The sequence below is a fragment of the Falco naumanni genome, chromosome 9 (assembly GCF_017639655.2).
Source record: "Falco naumanni isolate bFalNau1 chromosome 9, bFalNau1.pat, whole genome shotgun sequence".
Lineage (NCBI taxonomy): Eukaryota > Metazoa > Chordata > Aves > Falconiformes > Falconidae > Falco > Falco naumanni.
Window position 1 is genome coordinate 14,277,968 of NC_054062.1, and position 25,040 is coordinate 14,303,007.

General features: G+C 44.4%; 1 protein-coding gene across 44 annotated transcripts in view; it reads right to left on the reverse strand.

Moving 5' to 3' along the window:
• Positions 1 to 25,040, reverse strand: part of SORBS1 (sorbin and SH3 domain containing 1) — a 173,116-nt gene that overhangs the window by 23,033 nt on the left and 125,043 nt on the right. For 17 of the 44 annotated variants that reach the window (XM_040607430.1, XM_040607431.1, XM_040607433.1 and 14 more), the window contains 14 exons: positions 23,960 to 24,135; positions 23,044 to 23,107; positions 21,868 to 21,942; positions 21,471 to 21,533; positions 17,458 to 17,505; positions 17,214 to 17,343; positions 15,029 to 15,143; positions 11,754 to 11,837; positions 8,409 to 8,423; positions 7,844 to 7,909; positions 7,166 to 7,267; positions 5,787 to 5,836; positions 2,685 to 2,860; positions 1,145 to 1,156 (listed from right to left, as the gene is read on the reverse strand). In XM_040607430.1, the coding sequence (XP_040463364.1) occupies positions 1,145 to 1,156; positions 2,685 to 2,860; positions 5,787 to 5,836; positions 7,166 to 7,267; positions 7,844 to 7,909; positions 8,409 to 8,423; positions 11,754 to 11,837; positions 15,029 to 15,143; positions 17,214 to 17,343; positions 17,458 to 17,505; positions 21,471 to 21,533; positions 21,868 to 21,942; positions 23,044 to 23,107; positions 23,960 to 24,135 (1,176 nt within the window). The remainder of the gene's footprint in view (positions 1 to 1,144; positions 1,157 to 2,684; positions 2,861 to 5,786; positions 5,837 to 7,165; positions 7,268 to 7,843; positions 7,910 to 8,408; positions 8,424 to 11,753; positions 11,838 to 15,028; positions 15,144 to 17,213; positions 17,344 to 17,457; positions 17,506 to 21,470; positions 21,534 to 21,867; positions 21,943 to 23,043; positions 23,108 to 23,959; positions 24,136 to 25,040) is intronic. The other 27 variants (XM_040607445.1, XM_040607422.1, XM_040607423.1 and 24 more) reach the window with 15 other exon arrangements.

A 25,040-nucleotide genomic window follows, 5' to 3' on the forward strand; every position in this document is an offset into this window, starting at 1 on the left:
TTCAATCGGAAGGGGAGCGGGCTCATTAGGTAGACGTTTCTGGGGAGCACGTGTCTGTCTCCATAGACATCCCCTTTGGAATCGGGGTTCCTGGAGGCCTGCTGCTGCTCGTGCCTGCGGATGGTAGTAAACCTGGTGTAGGATGCTGGGCATGCGCCTTTGCATCTGTTGGTTTTATGCTTCTGTGGCCCATTGAGGTTGCTGCTGCTGCTGCCACTGTCGTTGGACGCGTTTGAGAGGAGATCGATCTCGTCCGTGCAAGCTGAAAGTGTGTCCATAGGGATGGCGTCGCTGACATCTGAAGCCGTGTCCTCCACATTGCTGCAGGAGCGGGAGGATTTTTCTGCCAAGCTGGCAGCATCCTTCTCTTCTTGGTGTGCTTTGGGCAAATCCAGAAGAAACTCTGCAGAGTAGGCAGAACTCAGGCAAGTCTTAGACTGGAGAGAAGCGGTGAACTTGGTTTGTCCAGTGGAAAAGTCAAGTGAGGGCATTGATCGGGATCTCTGGATCAGCTGCTCAAAGGCACTGATACGGGAGGAAACGGTGTGTTTGGGGATCTGCTCTGAGTCCTCTCGACTAAGGCTGTGCTCCATCCTGCCCTTCGCTTCATTCTCAAACTGAGATGCAATATCCCTCACGCTGCAGGAGGAGACTGGGCCCAAGTGGATCCTGGACCGGTTGATCTGGTGCATGTCTTTATACAGCATTGTAAACTCCATCCCGCTCTTCCTGGGGGCAGGGAACAGGCAGCCTTTCCTAGAGTTGGTGCCATACTCCTGCAGGCTCATGGTACTGCCTGATTTGATGGCGTACTCCTGCTTCGACTTCATCAACATGTTTTCTATGCTTTCCCCTATGTCTACCATGAAAGCTTTTTTATTATCAAACAAGGCAATGGAGCTACGAAGGTTTTCGCAGCTTTGAGCTTTCTCATGAGACAGCAAGATACCCTTCTTGTCCTGCACAAGAGCAGCTGGAGCTGCTAGTTTGGGTTTGAATTTAGAAGGGAGGATTTCAGTAATGCAGGCTTTTGCAGCTGATAAGGGCTTCTTATGTTTACATGCGTGACCTAACATACCGGTATGACTAGCGTTAAAGGTTCGGCTATTAACTGAAGAGGGTGCAGTCATAAGAGCATTCCCACCTTTACGATCCACTGGTAAGCATGCAGAATAAAATAAATACAACCTGTTAGCTCAAGTGCTAGAAAGCTATTCAGAAAGGAGCAAGAACATGCTTGGGTTTCATAAAACGCACTTTAAAGAAACAAAGTTCCAAAACATAAAAGAAAAGCAGGAAGGAACTGCATAACAAGCCGCGCTCGCAGGAGGAGGTGAAGTGCTGCTGCTAACGTCTCTAAAACCAGAGGCAGCTCTGGAGCACTTTGACGGTACCCTCCTCAAAAGTGCTAGGCACCAGAAGCTTCCAGGGAAGCTGTGGCACCATGGAAAAGGGCAGCTGAACTCTGGGCAGGAGCAGGGTGTCAGCAAGAATGCAGAGGCACTAACACGGCAAAAATGGCTTAATATCAAGCCTGTAATCACACCTACTAGGGTCTCGGCACAGCGCTTGCCAGGCAGTCTATTCCTGGGAGGGAGAAGTCAATCGGCGGCTGACCCTACTAGCGCAGGCAGGCCGCACCGGCTGGCCTTGCCCTCCAGCTTAGAGATTCCCCACGCCAGGAATAAGCTGCGTCCTTCAGCCAATGTGGCTGGCGTGTTTGCTTTAAAAATCAAGGAGTCAGATCGGGACGTTATGTGGTTTTTTTCAAGCCAGATCCAGTCTGGGTTCAGCTCAGACTGCAGCTTTTTGGTCTGTTTCCGATTTGAGTTCAAAGTCAAATGTCAAAATAACCATTCAGGTTCAACTGCAGCTTGGGGAACAACAACTGTTTGAACAGACTTTTTTTGTCAGATCCAGTCTGACGCCCTGCCCTGCGGGCCTGCCATCATGCTGAAAACCAGCTGGAGGACGGGAGGCAGAGAGACCTTTTTGGTGTGATGTACTATTTTTAGGGAGAGCCGTTCAGAAACCCAGTGCATTCCTTCCCCAGTCCTCTCCCCATCTCAAGCCATTTTTAGGTTGAAGTTGGCTCAGAGATGCAGTTCCCCAGCACAGCTCCCCGATGGGAGTCAGGCTCCCACGGCAGGGGAGGAATGGGGAGCAGAGGCAGCGGTCCCCGTTGTGGGTGCAGTGCCCCGTGCACTCCCTGCACACCCCTCGCAGGCAGGGGGCTGTGGAGCACGCAGCACCAGCTACGCCAGGGTAGCCAGGCCAGCAGACATGGTGTGACCTGCTGAGATACCACAGCAGGAAAAGCAGAAAAGGCAGGGGAGGGCTCTAGCACGGCAAGGCAGTGAGAGCGGATGGATGGCAAGGCCAGCCTGAGCAGCCTCGAGGAAGAACATGAGCGCGTGGGGTGCGGCTGAGATGCTGGATGGAGGGAGCTGGTCCCTGCTGGGAAGAGGAACCTGGATCAGATAAAGGGGTCATGAAAAATACTGGTCAGTGTGGTCTGAGAGAAAAAAGGAGGGGGAAAAAACTGGGGATGGCAAAGAGGAAGGACAGAGGAAACCTCAACTGGCTTCAACAGGACTCTAAACCCTGCGGCAGTTTGCCCCCTATCACCTGGCTTTTCACACTGTGTACAGAATGGAGAAGAGGTTAGTGCCCTGACCACCTACCTTTTGTGGAAGCAGAGCTAGAAGGTCTCTTGAGACCACTCAGCCCCTGGAACGGGATATCTCCACCTTCCAGCACACTCTTGTAAATCTGCCTTTCATTCTCCAAGCCAGCAGGGTCCCCCAGTGCTGGTTCTGTCTCCCTCTTCACTGCCTGATAGCTGGGTGAATACGTGGAGCTGGAAAACACAACAAAGCGGGAGGGACACCAGTGGGTCACTTCTGGTTGCCGAGAGCTTCATGTAAAGTCAGAGAAAACCACACCTGTGAACCCACAACAGACTGTACGCAGCACTGGTGCTGAGTGAGAAGAGGTTATGAATACACTGAGATAATGTTCTAGGCTTGGCACTGCCGTAACATTCTCTGCCTGAGGGAACCCTCCCAGCTCCGTCCCCCAGAAGACGGGTGGCGGGAAGGCACCCCTGTATTTTACAGGTGAGGCAACAGAGTCACAGAGCCGATGCGTGGCGGCTGTCTGCAGACACAAAGCAATCGGCTAGCTGGAAGTAGCCAAGGATCTTCCAGCTCCCAGTCCTCTGTCCTTAAACACTGGTCATGGCTGTCCCCTGGTTACAAAGCACACCTGCTCAGGAGTTACCTCAACCAGCTCAGCCTCCCAGTTAACACTGGAGTTCAAGACTTCCAGAGAGAAATTTCTGAAGCCCATCGGTGAGGGACCATGCAGAGAAGCAAGAGCACAGGGCTACAAACAGTGCTGTTCTAAATGCCAAAGAAACTCCCAGACATGCCCAGTTCTGCTCAGCCTTGCCTCAGGCTTCCACTACAGGGGATGGAAAATCCCAGACTCCAGGTCTACTGTGCAAATATATAAACAAAATGCTGTTAAAATGAGTACAATTTTAATTTCTTAGGTTTTTAAAGACTGGACGTTTATTACAAATCCCTTTCTTCAGCCATGAATCTAAGCACAAGTATGCCACCACATCTCATGTCTAGATTTCATGTTTTCTGTCTAAAAACACCCCAGCTGACAATGCTGTGGTACGAATGGCCTTTCCAGGTACAAGAGACTCACTGAGCAGTCAGGCAGGCAATGTTTTCCCAAAAGCAAAACTCATCTGATCCCAGTTCTTGTGCTCAGCCAGGCTCTTCAGAACATAATGGAGTCTCACACAAAACTATTCTGGGGCCAAAGCATGACTGGTGGAAAATTTTAAAAAAATAAAAAAATAGGGCATTTTCCAATTCACGGAAACATTTTGAAAGCTGGTTTACATCCTGATGTTCAGGAGAGATTCACATCTATGCGAGCATGGACATGCTTGTGGTTATGCCTGCTTGTTGCAGATAAATTTGTACATGCATCTGTTTATTTTGGAGAGATGCTGTACTTCTGGGGTAAAGAGAAAGCTTTCAAACACGTCACAGGATTGGCTATGGAGGCGGAATTACACAATGTCTGGATCACAAAGAAGAGTTTAGTTTCCGGACAAGGAAAACCAGGTCATACACAGTTCCATAAATTACTTTCTGGAGTAAAAGCTCATGAAAAGCAACACGGAAGAGAAAGGGAATGCTGTCACTTTTTCAATCTCAGCAATGCTCGAAGAGCCGCAGAGCTAAAAGGGCTGCCCCAGTGCTGCTCCCCGCCGGGCTGCAAGGGAGCCCTGCCAGTGGCTGCAGGGAATGATGACTGCCCTGGGGTTCCTCACCTGGGAGGTAAAAGCATTTTAGCCTAGCTGTTAAAAACCAAAGGGTTAAAATGATCCTCCTTTGGGAATACACCAGAGAGGGAGAGAGAGACGAGGCATTTGGCCAAGCTCCTTTATGGCAGCACCCTCAGCAGGGCCAGCAGGCAGCCCCGCCTGGGGCCCAAGCAGCCTGCAAGATCACCATCAGGCAAAGGGAGGGAAAAGCAATGCAGCAAAATAGACAATAAACTCCAGGAATCTTTTCTCCCTGCTCTCTAAAGGCCAGGCAGGGAGGAAAGTGCAGCACGCCGGGGCCTCGCTGCTGTGCCCCATTCCCAGGCTGCTTCCCCTTCCCTGGCTCAGCGCTGGCACTCCTGCACGCTGGTGTCAGAGAGGGCACAGACGGCACTGCCCTGGGCCGAAACCTTACCAGTCTTCGGCAGATATCACCTATTTATGCTAATCTCTGAGATTTCCATTTATTTTATTGCTCTCTCCCTATCAAAACAAAAGTCACAGGAGCAACCAACAAAACGCAGCAGCGTGCGAGATTCCCAGCAGAATACACACAGATGGGAACAGAGCCAAAAGAAGTACAGGAGACCCCTAAGGCACAGGGGTGGTGAACACCCGTGACATTAATGGGCATCTGGAGGAGAACATGCCTTTCCTAACAAACCATTCACGCAGAGGGGATCACTGTGCCTACAGACAACGTTAAGCACTCAGTCCAATTACAAGGAGCAGCAGGTTCGCAGCAGGAGCTGGCTCCATGGCTCAAGTAACTCGGCACAGCTCAACATCTTGCTCTGATGAAAAAACAAAAAAAATTTTGTTTTTTCGTGTTCCTCTTTTAAAACAAGCCAGCTCCATGTACAACCCATTTAGGCAGAGTATACTGTTTATCACATATTCCTCCAGAAAATCAGTGCCTCATTAGGTCTTTGAGAATTATTGTTATGGCTACTGCTGCTCCCTTCCTGGAAGCTGGAAAATAATTGCCTTCCATCAACAGCATCCTTTCAATCTGGTGCACACAACTGGGCACATCTAACAGAAGCCGATCTATCATTATGTGTGTAACAGAAACAAACTTTGTTTATTCCACGCAATAAAGTTACTTGCATGAAGTTACAGTCAGTTTGTAAACTTCATCAAGACAGAGTTAAAGGTCTGTTTGTTAGGGTTTTTTCTAGTCACTGCCTATCACAATCAGCAATTATTATCTAGGCAATGCAATCACTCATGTAATCACTTCAAAATTAATTTGAGATCATAGAGTGGATATTGTACCTGGACTCATCTAAAGCACCTGTATTTTCTCACGGTACATGTATTTGTCTATCTCCATCACCAAAACATAAAGACACCCCATTTTCAGCACCCAAACTCCTGTCCTACATGCCCTCAGATTATAAAAGAGATGTCAAAAAGCAATCCAAAAACTTACTAGGAAGAATGGTCTGTGGAAGTTTCCAGGGGAGCAACACCTGCTGTATTCTGCAAAAGTCCAAACAAAGGAGTCATTGATACACACACATGAGGAGAAAGAAAAAGGCTTGCTTAAGTAATTTTCCATCTATTGCTTGAATATTAGCCTTTAGAAGACATTGAGGTTTAAGTCTAAATGCAATTTAAGCTGTCAAAGTCTTTGCAGAAAAGCGACAATTTTCCTAAGTTCCTTCAGGGCAGTGACAGGTTTTTAGCACAGCCGATGCCTTTTCGTAGCGCCTATTCTTTTGTCCGCAAATGAGTCATTGTGAATAAAGCCAAAAGCAAGAAGAGATAACCAGCTGGGCCATGACCAGGAGACACATGCTCATAATTATTTCCCCAAGCTTTTCCCCCAACCGGTCACTGCCCGCCTTTGCTTTAAAGGTATATTACATTTCTGCAGCACAATACATTCCTCGGCGTTCAAAAAAATATCAAAGCGCTAACAAGAAAAGCAATATTTCAGTTCGGTTTCCTTACTTAAGCAATGCCAGCTGCACCGGTTCAATAGCAAAAGCCAGTTCTTATCCGCTTGCTTTAAATCCATCTAACCTAGGCACATCATTTTAAAAAATTGAAGGCAATTTCAGAAAAAAATGCTCTGTTTGGTGTCCCCTCATCTATGCGAGGATTCTTATGTAGGAAGAAAAAGTAAATCTTGGGTCTGAAAAAGCAGCTTTTTCAAGTCCTGGTGAAATGCCGCAGTTTTAAAAAAAAATCAACAGGGAAAAATAGAAAAAATGGCACATTACCAAATTGAGCTATCATTTCATGGTTCGGGTCCTGCAGACCCTGGAAACAGCAGCAGCAGCTGACCTGCCCTAGAAGGCCACAGCAAGGTGCAGCATAAGGAAAATTGTGTAAAATCTCTTGGGAATATCCAAATCTCGGGTAGGCGTGAGCTCCTAGCAGAGAGCAGGGCTTGTATGAAGGGAGGCTAGATGGCAACACGCTTCAAAGGCACGAGATGATGACGTGACACCAACCAAGAATTTTAAGCTGATTGCTGCTGCCTATTCATGTGAAAAATAGAGAGGTGGTGTTTTGTTTTTTTTTTTGCAGACACTGAACTCAAAACCCTAAAGGAGGACGGGGGCAGGGGCAGCTGAAAGGGAACAGGGGAGAGAGAGGAAATCACTGTATCTGAAATGGATTTCAAGCCGGATTCTCAGCATCACGTTCTATTATTTCTGACAGCAACACAGCAAGCCATGCAGTCAGAACGGTCAGAACCATTATTTATCCCAACCTCATTTAATAATCATCCAGCAGTGAATAGATTAGAGCAGAGAGTTTGGAAACAGGGATTGGCAGCATGAAAAGAATAGGAAATACCTTCTGTGGCTTTTTATGTGGCGCTTTATAAAGCTTCTCCATTTTTTCTAAATCTGCCTCTAACTCAGTCTGGTAGAGGTAGAGGTCTTTTTCTAGATCACTCTGGTTAAAGAAGGAGAAGAAGAATGGGAAAATAATGCTTAGGGTTAGGGGAAACCAAAGGAATGTTAATTTTGTAAAAAAAAAAAAGCGAGCCTTTTTAATTGAAAAAAAGACAAAGATGGTATGGACAATACACAGAAATTCACTAGTAATTAATCATGTTTCAATCATTACATTGGAAATAGTTTTAGGCATTTAACATTCAAAATTAAGAGATGCGCAGGCCTGCTAGAATCTAATTCTACAAACCATAAAGTTATAAAACCCACCTGTAAAAAAAAAGAAAAAGATACTGTAACAATATGCAATGTGCTGTTAGTATAATTATCATTGCAAGTCAAGATAGCAAAACCATCACTCTAAATTATGGCTGATTATGCTTTAAGGATTGTTTATCAAATCAATTTAATAGCTACTTAATTGTTAGGCTAAAGAGCTCAAGCCCAATTAAAAAAAATCACTCACAAGCACACAAAACCCAAGCAATGCTACAAAAACAAAAAAGAAAAAGAAAATCACATACACACATACATACGCACTAGATGCTGTAGTACAACGTACGTGAGGCACAATTACCTTTCTATCCTCTCTAGTAAGGATAGAGCAATCTCCAGGAGTATAATCCCAAATCTTTTTTGGAGGCTGATGGAAAGCAGAGGAAGGAAATGAGGAAATGAAGATAAGGAAAGACATCACAGAGAATATGGAAACTGGATTAGAACAGAGGGGGAATACAATAGGGGATTTGCATCAACACTGAAAAGAAATTAAAAAAAAACCACAACAGAGAAAGAGGGATAGAAAGAGGGATAAATCCGCTATAGCACAAACATCAAGAGATCATGGGAGGCAAACGGGAGCATACATGCAGTCCGGGAGGGGCTGTTTCAGTAGTCTTTGAGGACATTTTTATTTTTGCAAGGTGCTCTAAGGGGTTTTGGACTCTCTAGAGAGAGCCCACAGCTGGCAGTTAAAGCATTCTTAACACAAAACCAAAACAAAATGGGGACAAAAAAACCACACAGTCATAAAAAGCATTTGTTTCGCTCATTCTTCTTTTCAAATGGCAAGGGTATAACAACGGCCTTTGATAAAGAAAAGGGAGAAACTTTCCCACCCTGGACAGATTACGAATACATACCATGTGAACAAATGGCTGAATTTCCAGTGGTGGCATTGTGGGGCAACGAGAACGCAGAGTTGTTACTTGTTATTTCACTGGTTTGGGGATCTGTTTGTGTGTGGGGCTTGGTGGAGAGAGCGGGACATGCAGGAGTTTGGGAACTAAGTTTTTAAAATGCACTCTATAGGTGAAGGTGCCGATTTTCCTGTTTGGATGCACGTGTAAATATCAGGGAGGATCATTCAACGTTAAAGACCTTTGTCCTGCCGCTCCTAACCAAATAACGCCACACCAATATCCTCATTTCACTAGATAACACACCTCTCACTGATAAAGAGACTTTGTTCTTGCTTTGTGAAATCAGAATATATTTGCTTTGTCTCCCAGAAGAAATAACCTCTCTCAGTGTTGGGGCTGGCAGGCTTTGCATCATCCTGCGCAGCCCTGCTGACTCCTTTGACCGGATCCCTCTGGTCACTGACCGGGAATCTCCCGGTGTCCGTCTATCAAAGGTGAGACTGAGCTACAGCACTTAGGGCTTGCTCCAAATCCCTTTTGAGAACATCTGGATCTGCAGTTTGAATCTGTTCCATGTTATGTTCAGATAGCCACCATGGGGATGCAAACACTAAATACCCATTTCTGACCCATCAGATCAGCAGCTGCAGGAGCAGGGGGTGTAGATAGCGTTGCAAAGATTTAGGTTTGACATTTGGAGGGAGGAACTGGAGGGAAGGAGGTGAGAAGGCAGGACACTCACCCCTTTGTCCAGGCCCCTGCTTCTCCATTTACAACAGTTTTTTATTTTTATTAGTGCTGTCTCAGGAAGGGCTGGGAGAAAGTGCCCATGTGCGTGACCCTGCAATCACAGCAGAAGACAACCGAGCCCTGGACTGACCGAACGTTGAGGCTGTGGGTGGGTGGCAGGCACATGGCTGGGGGGAAGGAAGGAGTGAGCGTGTGGGCTGCAGCCTCAGCAGCACGCCGAAAAGCATCCATGCTGCAGAGAGTGACCCACCTGTCTGCAGGGCACACGCCTGCCCGGGAGCTGCCCAGAAATGCACCTGGGATGCTGGTCCAGCATAGCGCGGCTCCAGCTGCCGGGGAGGTGTGTGTGCTCTCCTCCATTGGGAAAGCCCCAGCCCGGCCATTTTTTAATTTAAATCCCCATGGCACGTCTGGAGAGCTGCAGGCACAGGCTCACATGGACCCCGCACTCCCTTTTACCCAAGGTGTTTCCTGCCCGTGTCACATCACTGCAAATAAAGTCAGAGAGCCAGGGGAAACCACCCTGTAGAAGTATGCATTATCTCCAGCACTGGTGAAAAAGCAGCTGGGACATGCGGAGAATCTTTGAAAATCCCAGGCGCTACCACAGGTCAGCTGAAACCCTCTGATTAGGCATGAGGCTCAGCCACTAGCTGGTCACAAAAACCTGGTCCTCTCCTGGCTGGAGCGAGCAAAGCTACAGAGAGCACACTCCTTTGGCTGTGGCAATGAAGCCCACAGGGCGCTTCGCTAGCTGTACAAGTCTGAGACAGCATCCTCAATTCAAGTGGCTGGTGCCGAAGCAGGACGTACTGCATAGCACGTGCAGGGGCTGGCACGGTGGCTCAGGGAGCACGGCTGCATGCCTTTGGAGCTGCAGCGAGCTGACACGGGTATCATTTCATGGCAAGCTGTAAGAAAGCAGCCCCTAACAAGAGTGCCCTGAGCAAGGCAGGGAGCTGGTCACCAGAACAGATGCTCCGTTGAAGAGGAGATGTATTGCTGGTGTAGCAAGCACAATGCTTCTACAGAACAGGTACACCCTCACTTCTAGAGACACTCAAGGGCATAAATGTTCGTTCTTTCATTTTCCATTAACTTACACTAATTCGAAGTACCACAGAGATGACAAACCTTCATTCATTGCAAGAGCATACGGCCATTAATTACATGGCAGCAGAGAGAAGCAGGTTTCTTCTCACTTTGTGGAAATCTTAAACCATGACAGCTTGTGAAGGGCTAAATCCTTATACTGACATCACTTAAAAGCCTCAGTGAGATGGGATTTACCTGACTTCTACTGCCTAAAAGTTAGACGGTCTCATCTCAAACACTGCTGAAGCTCCTTCTTCAGCTGAGGATGGAAGTTCCATAGCTATAAACCGTAATTTTCTATGACAGAATGGATCACCCAGCCACTGTACATGTTTATTTTTCAGCAAAAATTACACTGTTTGTAAGATGTGATCAGACTGGGCTCTCAGCCTCAGGCAGCCACGTCCTGCACAGAGGAATTCTGTCACTTCTGTGAGAACAGAAACTACATTTAAAGAAAATCTAGTGCTCTCTGGTGTCCATGTGTTGTTGCCTTTGAAGCCAGTACTAAGTTTCTGTTTGTCACACATGCAGGGACACCTCAGCAGCACCCAGAGCCGGTGTGCATGGGCAGTGACAACTGACCTCCAGGAGAAAGGAGAAGCCATCTCTCTACTTCAACAGACGTGAGAGCCTGACACTGACCCCTGGTGCAGTACCAGTAGCTTATTAAACAGTATTTAATAATGAAGTTAATAGTGTTTAATCAGTAAGAACCAGGCCACAAAATGCTTTAAAGTCACATTTTTTCCAGTAGCCATGATCACGGATGTGTTCCCTCTATCAAAATATCCTTTGTCCTATTGAATAATCAAGCTTTGCTTCATCATTTTCCAGAGCAGGAGATCAAGGCTTTCCACCAGCACCCCCGGCTCCCCCACAGCAATCCAGCTCCACATGAAAAGGCAGCCCACTGTTATCAGAGTCCTTGGGGTTTGGGGAATGGCCAGGAATTCAACACAGCCTGATGCACCCCGTTTAGGCAATGGGCAGCTATGTGCACAGGGAAAGGAGCAGGAGAGGGGGTCATGATCCCTTTATGGATATAGCTGGAAATTACTGATGCATAGCTTATGGGTCAAGGCCAGGAATAAAAGATTCTTCTTGACTTAAAGCTACCTGTCAGCTGTCCGAGAGCCTGTCAGGCAGGGGGAGAACAAGGGCTTTTTGTAAGGGCTTTCCAGAACGAGAGCAGGTCATTACTTCTAGCACCGACAACCAAAATGCTGTTTGAGCTACGGTGTGCGAAAAAAATACTGCTTAGTTGATACATACGGCTGGAAAGTGGGGAATGTTTGTAAATGGCTTCAAAATACTTAAAGTGGTCACAGAACAGCTGCTTTACATCAGTAGCAGGATGATGCTATGAACTATCACATTTTAAAATCAGTTAAGGCATCTGCTCCAGGTTCGGGGCCTAGCAGGGAGATGTGACAATCATCAAAAAAATAAAAAAAAAGGCAGGTTGACTTCATTGGTCATCGCAACTATCAAACTTACCGGTTTCCCAAACTCCAATTCCGAAAAGAATTTATACCAAGGTTCATTCTTTAAATCTATCTCTTCTGGGCTTATATCCCGAGTCTAAAGGAGTTGGTGATAGGGGAATGGAAGAAAGAGAAGGATAACATTATGCAAAGAATACACGGAAAGGGACTGTTAGAGATGCAGATGCCATGGTTTCCATTCTAAAATGTAGATATTTAGCTTTATAATTTGGAATTTCTATAGCACCTCTCTCACAAAGGCCACGAACTGCTTTGCAAACATCAGTTAAGCCTAATGGCATCATTGTGAGCAACATGAATATGAATGAATTGCATTTTACAGATCAGGAGACCCACACAGAGAGGGATTATGCAGCTTGCCCAGAGTCACAAGGAGACTCAATGGAAGAGCTGGGAGTCAAGCAGTCCCGCAGTCCTACTGTCAGCAACTTCCATCAAGTCCAAAGCTGCTCGTACTTAAAAACTAAAATTTTAATCTTCATTTGGTTAAAAGAAGAGGGGTTCAGTGAGATCTGAAACAAATACTGCATCTTTAACAGCACATGAATATGTGAGAAACCCTGTTCTATACACTGCAAACAGAGTGAAAGGTGTTTTCTAAATCAAAGGAGACACAAGTCAGAGAGAGTACATCCCTGAAAGATCTCTGAAGGGATGGACAGAGAGACAATATTACTTGTTTCTTCACAAATAAATGTTAGAGAATCGGACAAAACTGCAACAAAGGAAAAATCAGACAGGACAGAAAACAGTACAGTTGAAAAGGAAATTCCCTTTTGTTCGTACAATCTGCTTCAATGAAACAAAACCTGTTGAAATATTTGTAGCCAGTTAAAAACACTACTGGTGAGAGAAAAGAGTCAAATCCACTGCCGAGGGCTATGAGGTGTCACACTCCAAAAGACGAGCAGCTAACTCTTGCATTTCAGCGTACCTAGTCTTAGACATGATGGATCCCAGTGCATTAAAAATATAAATACAGTATGTCTGACATGCCAGTGTAATCCCATGCGCTCCATCACAACAGGTGATGAGCCACACACACGCACAGAGGGATAACAAAGCATCCTGATGAAAATTGTCCTGTGAGGGGGTGACAGAGGTGGGGGGAGTTTCCAATGGCGCTGGGCTTTGCTAGTTGTCCCAGACTCTGCCACAGCCATTACACATCACACAAAAAGCTCTGGGACAAGAGCTCAGGGCTGATGCTGAAAGAGGGGCAACGCTTCAATCTGAAAGATAAATGGTTACATTGCGTTTGATTTCCGATGGCCTGGAGAAACGTTTGGCTATTTCTTAAAGGCAGAATAGAAGCAATGCCTCTGGTTTTTTCTTTGCTGTACTCCAAGTAATAGTACTCATCTTGTTATATAACTGCCTTTACATTAACAAAAAAGTCCACTGGTGTCAGCGGGAGGCTCTTCATTGTTCTGGAACGTTTTTGGATCGGGATTCTGACAGTCACAGCTCTGGGCGTGATTACCAGGAGATATCCACAAATCTCTGGCAGCCTCCTTGAAAGATCTCATTGCTAACCACCGTATTTAATGAGGCTGATAGAGATCATGAAGCCACTATTTCAAGACCTTCTTTCTTCTGTAATGTACAGCTTGAAACTAAAGCTCAAAAAATAACATTGGAAGTAACACAGCTATTGCAGTCTTCTTGCCTTTGATGAGCTCTGTACAATATTTCTCAATTACGCCAATGATGGTCCTGCTTGTGGCTTTTAGACTTTGAGTCAACAGCTCAATGAAGTACCTGATGAAGTCTGAACACGTGAACAGTGCCACTGGTGATGATGGACCCTTCGCAGAGGCTTAAGTACACAGGTGAAGCAGGCCTTTTGCCACAAGGCTTAATCTTGGTTGTTTACAGCAAGACAAAATTGCCACTTCAGTTAACAGAAATCTTGCTCCAGGATGGACTGCAGGAATGGGGTTGTCCTACCGTGTCCAAACTGCTCCTCAGTGGCACTTCTCTAACGGGTTGAGCCAACGGCCAGTCGTAGCGATGGAGAGTCATCTACCACCCATTTCTATAGGCACTAGGATCACACTGCTGTCAGCAGCAACTTCCTTAAAGTCAATGAAGGGACAAGGGTGTGAAAAGAAGTTGGTTGCAGGATCTTCAAAAAGTGATGGACCTTGATTGCACTTGGAAGGAAAAAAGAAAAGCCACCAAAATACTAAGGAGAAACATCAGGTCCCAGATCAGACTCGATTCTTACATTTCTATCGATTTCAATTGCTGTTCGCTCTTGCATAAAATCCTTGGCAGGTTTTTCAGGAGCGTTCCTTTACCTGTTCTATGTTCTATGCATGGATCAATGCCTGAGCTGTTAAGGCACAAAGTCCAGTTTACATTTGGAATCTGACATGCAGTTAGTGCTTCTAATTGAATCCTTCAAATTAATGCCTACATAGAACAATTCTGTCTTTACGTACCATCTGGTGATTCACTAGTAACCTCATTCAGTATTTTCTCATACTTGGAGTGTCACACTTGTACCACTAAAGGACACCTTAAGTGAGCTGTGGTGATTTACGCAGGACCAGCTGACGAGATGAGCACCACCTCTCTGCCTTGCCTTCGGAATGAGACTTGCATGTCCCCTAGCTGTCACAACACACAGCGTTACTAATTCAACCTGAAATCAGTAACAATTCACTTAATACTCCAGGTTACACACCAGCACAGCTGGGGAGCCAGCTCACCTTCAGTTCTGCTCCCCCCTGCTGAGATCCAGCTCAGCAAGAAAGCAGCCCAGGGGAGATGGCCACGTCCTAATGCACCTCAGAGGCATTCCCTGGGGCACATTACAGGCCCTTGAAAAAGTGTTTGGTGTTTAAAGCATCAGAAGAACATAGAAACTGAAGCATCCTGCTTGTTGCAGAATGCCTTCAACCATCCTGCATCAACTAATGCTGTGCCCTAGAAAAAGTACAGCTGGGAAAACAGCTGCTGAACAGGTCACAGTGTCAAACACAGATTAAAAACTAGGGTTAGTGATCCATACTTAACACAGAAAACAACACGTCCAAAAGGAAAGAAGCCTCTCAATCCCCCTGGGTCTTGCTTTATAGAGAACAAAAATGTTAGGAAGTTATGCAAAAAAGTTTTCAAAACAAAATATACAAGAAATACATCACATGAGCACTGCAACGTAAGCATAGGGAATCCCATCTGAATGGAACTGGACAGGCACTTGGGGAGTATTTTACAACCACAGGATAAAGCCACAAAATAGGATAAAACAAACATTACCATCTTTTCATTGTTCAGAACTGAGGACTTTCCTGGCTGATAGTCATAAATGCTCCTGGGCTCCGCACGGTACTTTCTGGTATCCACCTTCTTGTCTGGAGGCTCCCAGTCAGTCCTGAGGAAAGAAAGTTCAATTAACCCAAACCGCTACCGTTTCCGCGGAGACAAGCACTTCCTTCTGACAGGCGCCTTTCCCTGCTAATCGTGGTTTAATCAGGGTACTTTTTTTAATCTGGGAAGGGAGCCTGCTGCAAGAGGAACAGTTCAGATAGGCCTCTGGGCATGTATTTCTTTATCTATAGGAGGCAGAGTCTGATACAGCTCAGCTGCTCAAAACACTGGGGGGTTCTTCCAAGTACGTTCCATAAAATTCCAGATTTCCGTACCTTTCCTCAGTGGAAATACTTAGTAATGGGCTTCAACTAAGCTCACAAACATGAAAACGTCCAAACTTCAAGCAGAACTCAGACTAGATTGCTTTTACTAAACTTCTTTATCTCAGCCCCATCACTGATTACCCAATTAGTACTGCTCTGGGTTCTGGGGGCACTCGGGGGTCCAAGAAGGGGTCTTTTCTAGAGACATGAATGAATTTGCTCAGGCTGGTATATCTACAGATGGCTAAAAGCAGCCCATTGACCACCCAAACCACTATAATTTTGTGCTGTGTCCACACTGGCACAGTTCAGACAACAGTAGTCACAAAACATTCAGGGTCCATATCCTATGACATCCAGCTAATCTGAAAAGTAATACACTCAAACACCTCATGCAGAATACCAATGCCCTGAGAAAAGCCCATAAATCATCCATTTAAGCCGGTAAACTAATTCTGGTCCTGCTCTTGCTATGTTCCCTTTGACGGGCAACGTTGTATGTGGATTCATCTCACCTAGCGTTCACCAAACAAAAGCGAGGCACCTAACCAAGGACTGCTGCTCCAGGCTTCCTCCCACTTACCCTACTGACCTGGCTTGAGGCAGGAACAACTCACTGAGTTGCCCAAACTCTCTCCACTGGCTTAGGAGAAACAATTAATTTATTTTTATTTTTTTTTTAAAGGCAAGATAACAGCCAAAATGACTGGCCTACAAACGCTACAAATTTCAACAAGGGTGATCTTTTCTGTCTAGAATAAACTTGACTGCTTAAGATTCCAGACCCAGGAAACTTCTCCCTGGTGAAACACTGTTTTGTCACTAGATAATAGGAAGCATTGATTATTGTAATCCTTTTAGTTGCAAGTTTTCTCAGAGGGCCAATGTACTATGCCTTCAATTCCTGCGTAAGGAAAATGTGTTCTACCCGCAGCCTTTGTCACCTGATGCAGTGGCCTGAGATGCTCGCTGAATTAGAAATCTCAAATTATGGTATTTCTCAGTTCAGGCAGCAAGTGAAAAACATTAAGAGCATGTGAAAGTTCGTGAGGAAAGAAGGAGCAGTTTAAGAGCTGGGAGAATTCAGCAAGACATAAAATACTCATCGCTTTCTCTGCTTTCACTTCATTTGGTAAACGCTTTCATTACTGGTACAGAGGGGTTAAAATACGTGGCAATAAACACAGCAAGAAACCAGGAGGGAAGTCATCTTGAAAGATTAGAACTGACAACACTAAGTAGAACCCACTTCCAATAAAGTTCCCGCGGGTGGGACTCCTCCAAGATGGAAAAAGCAATAAAACTTTTACCAAGGCACAATATAAATCCACATTTTGCTTTTCCAAAATTACTGCTATTTGCTTGTGTTCTGAAGTGCTTTGACAGTGTCACACTGAGCCAAGAGTTTCCACTGTGTCTCTGTGGTAGGCACTGAAGAGGCATGGCACCCAGGGGAACATTCCTCACCCAGGCAGAACACCAGGCAACACACTGTGGGATGCCCGGTGAAAAAAGACACAAAATGGGAGACTGGGTGATGATAAGCACGGTTTGGTGGTGGCCTTGGCAGTGCTGGATTAACAGTTGGACGTGATGATCTCAAAGGTCTTTTCCAACCTAAATGATTCTATGAACAAAGGAGTTCACTACTGCCGAGTAAAAGAGCCAGAGTCAAAACTACACCTGCACTTCTCCCAAAATGTTTAAGTGGCATTCTGGATCTAAAGCTTCCACCTTTGTCCCCTCCCCATTCACAGCTTTCAGAGATTCTTCCACTACTGATCCAAATACATCTTGGTTCAGGTCACCTTTCTGGGCTGGATTTCAGTGATGAAGTACGGTTTGGCAGTGGCAAGGTGGCAGACCTCTTCACAACCTTCTCCGAATCAATGCTATCCGTCTCACTCTTGGAACGGGGAACTGAAAGCTGGGTTCTGCCTGCAGGGTGAGTCAAATATAGGTATATTGGTGAACTGGAAAGGAGGCAAATAAATACACGCTTTACATGCCCTTTCTGTTTGACAGATGACACAAGAAATGTGAATTACTTACTGTCCTCAGAATAGGAATAACGAGGAGAGTATGAATCAGAATCTTCATCTGAAAGACAAAAGCATTTTGCAAGTGAGCTGAAAAAGCCTCAAAGAAGCCACATCAGAGACCCTTCTCATTTCTTCTACTAACACACTGGCCATAATTTGAGTGATGTGCCCAATACTTACCACAGGGAGAGGAACCTAAAAAAGAAAATTCCATGAGGTTTAAATTACATTTACATAGAATTCCTAGATTAGATATAAATATTAATGTACTCCTCACAGTAATACCTTTCTCCAGGCTCTCAAAGCATTTTAGAAAACAATCACTTTTTATCACAAAACTTCTCTACAGCGAGAGTTATTAGATCCACTTTGTCAAAAGCTGAAGGATAAACAGAGGATCTAAAAGCTGCAGTACATGCCTAAAACAGCTCATTAGGTGCTAGGCACAGTAATAGAGCTGCAAAGTCCTGATCCCAGTCACACACGATAATCACTGGGACATATCCACTGTATTAACTTGCACGCGAAGCTGAAGTACGTTCACTGACTCAGATTTTCCAGCGCAGATAACATGCCTGGCATTGGACACACATGTCTACTTGCACCAAGAGGCTGTCCTTGTTCTGAAGAGCTTACTTTTTAAATAGGAAAGATATGTCCATAGAATGCAAGAAGGATATTCAGGAAGCTCTAAGAGAGCTGGCACTGACACCAGCATAACCAAGTGGTGCAGTCTGGACCCCGGTTGAACAACCTCCTCCCTTTGATAGTGAAAGCATGGCACTGCAGAGGATGTGGTACTGTAGTGCTCAAGGCAGATGTGCCCCCAAAGAAGGTGGGAGGGTGGCAGCATTACCACCCCCCAGCTCTACAGGTGATGGCCGGAGAGACTTTGACCTGATCAAAACCTAGCGGTATCTTTCCACCACCTTCAGCCGGCTTTGGAATGAATCCTCAGTGAATTGCAGGCAGTAGCAGGGGGAGTTGGGATCAGACCTGTGAAGGGGACCCACAGGCCCATCACCTTTCACTGCTGAGCAGGGTTCACACTTGTAGGGATGTGAATCTGGGACATCTACAGGACTTCCAAGGCAAAAGGCAGGAAAGTACAATGCAGTGACTGCAAAGAGAACTGCCAGCAAAGGTGTTACTGGCACCTCCATGAAGAAACCACTAGAAGTGACAGAGATAAAAAGACAGAAAAACAAAACAGATGAGGCTGGAATAAGCCAGATAAAAAAAGTACATACTAAAAAAAACATTATGTCAATTTAGTGATGCCGATCCACAGATCAAAACAATTTCCAGATCTTCTCTCAAGGAGGACATCAATCAGCTGATAGAGTCAACCTCATCTGCTGGATAAAAGCGGCTGACTAACACAGCTGACTTGAAATGGCTCTCAAGCCTTGATCAAGCCTTCCAGGAAGGCTCAACCAGTTTTAACTTTTAGCCTCTCTGCCGAGTTCTTCTTGGTGAATGAATGAGAAGGTTTCAGTCCCAAAAAGCTGGTTACTGACTCGGGTGCGCTTATCATAGCCTTCAGGTTAAAAAAATAGCAACAGTCAATTTCAGGCCAATTCCCATACTTCAAACCTAAATGACAGAAAATAAGTATCTATTTATTTACTGTTATTACACTGAATTGTTGGCAAATTGACAGGCATTCCTCTATAAAAGTTTGGTTTATTCAGATAGCAAAATACTTGGTAAATCGTAAAACTCTTGGTCCCTACAAACACAAATGAACAAGTGTCTAAAATTATCTTCATGGCCATTCACCTCTCTCAGTCTTATTTAGTGCTGGTCATTGATGAAAAAAATTATTCACTTACTTCAAGAGAAAGATCAATATTCATTATAGCTCATCATTCAGATAGGAAAAACATACAATAAAAAAATCCACTTCAGGTAAGTGCTATTTTCCAATTGCTAATATTCTAATAGCTACACTCATATGGAGAACAGGCATGTGTTGTCTCTTCAAGTATCTTAGGAAGAAAAGCATCTACATTTCTGCCCTTTTTACAGCACGGAATGTGGAAACACAGAAATCTGGAAGGACTTGATAAAGATTAATGAGTAAATCAGAGATGAGCATTCAAACCAGACCTCCTGGTGCTCACAGCTGCATTCTGCCTGGGAGACCCCCCTTAACGGAGCAGGGTATCTCCAGTCTCTGATTTCAAAATCTGATTCCTGTAGTGAGAAGAGGCTGTTCCTCTGTAGTTCCTAGAGGATCTGCAGGGTTTTTTTCATGGGTTGGCCATATTCTCTGCGTTTCTAGAGACTCTAAAGGTATTTTAAAGGGAAGCCCAAATCTTGATGCTTCTCGGAGATCCTATGCATCAATCCAAAGTAAAAAGTCTGACACTGGTTGTATGAAATTAAGCTTCAGCCCACCTTGGGATAAACATTTTACCATTGAGTATAAAACCTTGAAGTGTTTTCTAAATGTGAAACATGCACTCCAACCCACCTACATCACCAAATATTCTGGATTCCTTATCAAGGAAGGAATCCAAGTAAATATTAGAGAAACATTTCCCAACATATTGAGGATAAAAAGAGTCTTTGGTCCTATAACATTTCAACTACCTAAACCAGCAAATTACTTTCATATACATGTTTCTAAGTGCATAGGGGACATTTACGGGAAAACAGACTCTTAAATCTGTTATTGTCATTGGTTTTGCAAACAATGTTAGTTCAGACAAGAGGAAAATGGATTTTCAAACTTCATTACAAACAAGAAAATTGAATCTCTGTAAAACTCCTTTATCAATCACTTATAATTACTGAGACTCTTTGTTTCTCTTCCATCGATACCCACATACCATTCTGCCAGTAGAAAACAATTTACTCTGCATTATGATTTGTAAGACAAGACCCTTCACCTACAGGTTTCTCCAAGAAATGAGCCAATCTCTCAGACACCCGTATGGCACTAGCCCACATGCATTTTAACAGTGAAATGCACCTTGCATCTCCTAGTGGGTTCTGAGCACCTCAGCTAGAACCCATATTGTATGCTTTCTTCTTACACACTACCCACCAGGCATTCAATGTAAACACTGAATGAAATGGTTAATTAATAGTCTCACCAGGGTTGGCTTGAGGCACTGGCTAAGTAGGCAAGTTCCTAAATTGCAGGATCTAAAGTGACACCAAAGCACCAAGTCAACAAGGCTGTCACCACCAACAAATTCCCAGTCAGGAAACGTCTGTATGTCCGATGTGCACAGTGGATTCCATGTTTCTCGTGTATCGGTGTTTTCATGCATATGCACACAGTTACACGATTATCACTGCAATAGCTGCTATTTCACCATTCCTGAAACACGACTGTAAAGGATTCTGGTTTGTACATGGAAGTTCAAAGGAATCTGCCGAGTACACGAAGAGGATAATGTGAAGACAATGTTATTTTAAGTTGTCAGATGTGCTGATGAGCCTGTCAAACTCTGTCCTTGCCTAGATATGCCAAGTGCACCTAAGGCCAGCCCTGAACCTTTGTTACTGAGTTATATTTATTTTAAAAGATTACATTTGAGGGACTGATCCAAAACCCACTGAAGCAGGCATCCTTTTTACCAACAGACTTTAGTGGCATTTTGGGTCTGGCCCCAATACTGTGTTAATAGCCAAAACCAGAAGTAAATAATTAAAGAAACTAATTGATCTGAAAGGGGGGTGGAAGAAATCTCAGTTAAATCACATCTTTATGCGTAAGTCAGCATTCTAGGCATGTTAAATAATCACTGCACGCGCATGGCTAAATACAACTGATAAGCGCATAAAACCAAGCAAACCCCAAGTCCGTAGCGTTAGTTAAATACTAGTTACAAAGCCAGAGGAGCACCGCAAAGCCAAAAAGGCATCATACAGTCCAGGCAATGCTTAGAGTGCAGCAAATCATTATGAGGCAGCAAAATGCTCAGCAACTAGAAAAAACTCCAGGAAGAAAATAAATGGGTAAGGCAGCATTTGTGCAGAAAAATATATACGGTCCTTTATTATTACCTTCAGATATAGGACTAGGAGTAGACGCAGGAAACTGGTATGTAGGAGAATAAGGATTGTCTTCTGCAGCAGAGAAAAGCAGTGGATTTTGAGACTATCCACAGTGAAGTGGAGGTTCTGCTTCATCCCCCAATTTCCTATCACCATATGATTTTATCGCCTACTTTAATGATACTACAGTAAATGGCATCATACTTTTAAAAAAGATTAATGGATTAGCAAATATTTAGTTATTTTATGCATCACACAAGAAGATAAACTGGGCATAACTGAATTTCCAGCCAGTGTAACATATGGGTAAGGAAATCTAGAACCTGGATCTAGTTACTATTAGGGTGCTATAGTACAGTTAACTCAAAGCACAAGACAACAGATACTCTGACTAAACTTCTGGTACCTTCAGTTTTTTGCTGGATTTCAGGAAGTTCAGGAAATATGTAGGTAGGGCAATAAGGGTTTTCTTCAGGAGTGTCTAAGGAGAGGAACATGATTGGCAAAAAAGATCAGAGAGGACAGATTTAAAGGGGAAGGAGGGCGAGACAAGAATCCATACAAGCTGACTGTAGAACAGCCCTTCTGCTGATGTTCTAGCACGACACAAGGTTGGTGCCTCTGCTCGTTGCTGCCTGGTGTGTCTGCGGGACAGCCTGCAAGCCCAGGGGACCAAACTAATTCTCCTCCTTCTGAAGCACTCGCTCTGGCTGAGCTGAAGAACCTCTGTTACGAGCACTGGGATTAGGAAACAGCTCAACTCCTTCTCATCCCATCCAACACAAGACAGCATCTATGTGCACATAAAGCTCATCACGACAGCACCTGCAGCGGCAAAGACAGCTCCAGCTGTGCATGCTCTGTGTTTTATTATTAAGCGCAGTTCTGAATCGCATCTGCCTGCACATCAGGCTCTTTAGAGGGTTCAGTTTGTGAATGCTACTGCAGACATTTCTCTCCCAGAAGAAGGAACGTGAGCGTATCAGCAGCCAGGCACAGAAGTGCCCTGAAGCAGGAGATCCCCTGGGTGCACCACTACGTTTTCAAGTGCTCATCACAATTTCAGGTTTTGAAAGGAGAAAATCTGAGGTTTTGAAAAAGCAGAGTTCAGATTCTGAACCCAAAAATCAATGGGAACCTCTCCACTAGTCTTGGCAAGCTTTAAATCAAGCTTTGTTATGTTTCAGAGCATAAAAAGCCTTGTGCATGGAGCAGTTTCAGTGATAACCTGCTGCCCTTTAACGGGGCAGGGGGGCTTAGCTGCTGAAACTGGAGTTCAGGGATCTGTTTTCTCTAAGAATGGAATTATTAGCAGCTTTCTGATCTTAAATAGTACTCCTGATTTCATGAGGGCACTGCAGTTCACCTTCCAGAACAACCCAGGCCCTTCTTTGGACTTCACTGTTCTCTCACCTTTGACGTCAGAGATTTCAAATAGATTGGTGGAGTTCTGTGGTGCAGAGTAAATACTAGTTAACATAAACCACTTATTAACATCTAGTACAATTCTTCACATGAATGAAATAAAAATATCATTAAAGTGGTCTTTTAAAGTAAATAAAAAACATTTGTCTTACAGTACCTCTATTTAGCTTGTGAATCTGTTTGAACATCGTCTTGTACCAGTCCTTCGATCTGTCTGTATTCTATTGGAAAAATAAATATACACATAAATAATCACAATTGTTAATTCCATCAGCCTTTCAAAGTTCTTGTGAATCTTCTAGTAATGAAAAAGGTTTACACTCTGCTATGTGAGGGCTATATGAAATGAATACTTTGAAATATGAGTGATTTTGCTCAGATATATAATCTCATGCATAATGAAACTACAGGTTTCACTCTAGTTATTACTAATGTGCAAGCTTTGAGGGGCAGGTTGCAACCTGTGCAGGACTGTAGATTGTATGGAAGGTTTTGTGTATTAATCTGATTTGACATCTAAAAGTAGACACCTTGTCTATTTCAGTCATACATCCTGATTTCCTAAGTATTCAATGGACAGTTAAGAAACATTTAGCATTCAAGTCACTCCAGACACTAGTTGTAAGAACAAGTTAATAATGCTTTTTATTATGATTTACCCTCCCTCAACACGGAATGAACTTAAACATGTTGTATAAAAGAGATATCTGCCTTTGAGGTGGCTAAAATGAGACAAAACTCTCCCTTAGCTGCTAGCTGTGAATGAAACAGAGGAGTAGAAAACAATATTCTCAAATACGATGAAGATATATATAAATTTTTAATTTTTTCCCCCTGAGGCAGCTGAAACAGGTTGTTGATAGCAAATGGAAACATTAATAACAAAATACATTGGATTTCAACATGTTATATTTATACATATATATATATAAATAATATATAAAATACATTGGAATTCTAGCTTTCCTTAAACCTCTGCCATCTCTGGAGCTTTAGTGAATTCCCTGAGCATTAAGGTAGGCAGCATCTGGCTCAGGATTTGTGCATTGACCACACGCTCAGTGTTGTCTTACCCTCAGCGGAATGCCAATGTCATCGACGGAGGTATCAGCCATGTGCTGAGGGCTCCTGACGATGCTTCTCTTCTCCTCCATTGCCTTCCTCTCACTTGGCACTGCCTCCTGAACCGGCTTGTCCCGTATGAGCGCTGAATCAACTTTATCAGAAACTACTCTGTCTGGTGCTGAATCTGGAAATGACAATGGGGGATTCTCATCCCATCCCAGCATTTCACCACATCGCCCTATTCCGCTCTTTTAAGGCAAAACTCCCAGCAAGTAGTTGATGAGACAGACTGTGTCACTGCTAGCTGCGGTTAGCACCTGGACTGAAGGGAATCTACCGAGAGGTTGTTTGATGCCAGCCAAAGCAGGCTGGCAGCTCTCAGGGAGCTACCTTCACACACATCAGGACAGTCTCGGCTATCATATAAGACAATGGAAAATATCATTTCAAGGACTGTTTGGGGGTTCGGTTTCTGTGTCTTTTTGACTAATTCGTGACTCTGCAATTTCATTCTTCATCAAAAAGCATAAATGATATGGTCTCCTAGACACCTTTTTCTGCTAAAAATTTCAACCTAACGGAGCATCCTATGGGGCATCACTTTTTAACAGCCTACGCTCACATGCCTGACGATGCCACTCATTACAGTCAGTATATGATGCTTCCGATTCATCTCTGTGCCCTATCCAGAGTTTGTAAACAACAAATTCCACTGATGTTTAAGCATACGTATGTCTCCTCTTGCACATGAGTCTGCATGAAGCAATTAAAAACAAGTAATTGCTCCAGACTGCCTTGCTTCTGCCTAGAATTCCTTGATGCTGCATGACTGACACCCACACGTAGCAGCAGGCACCATCAGCAGCCAAGGAGTCGAGGGAGCTCGTGTTGCTCTGAAGCTCTACCATGCTCTGGAGAGCTGCAGCGCAGCAACCCTTAGGCTCTGCTGAGGACTTTCTCGGTCTGGATTTTCTGGAGAGGAAACATCTGTGATTTTACAGTCTGCCTCATCAAGACTTTGCCAAGTCCTATCCTTTTTATGTCACTGCATGCACTGAAAAAAGAGAGAGAGAGAGAGAGATGTTTATT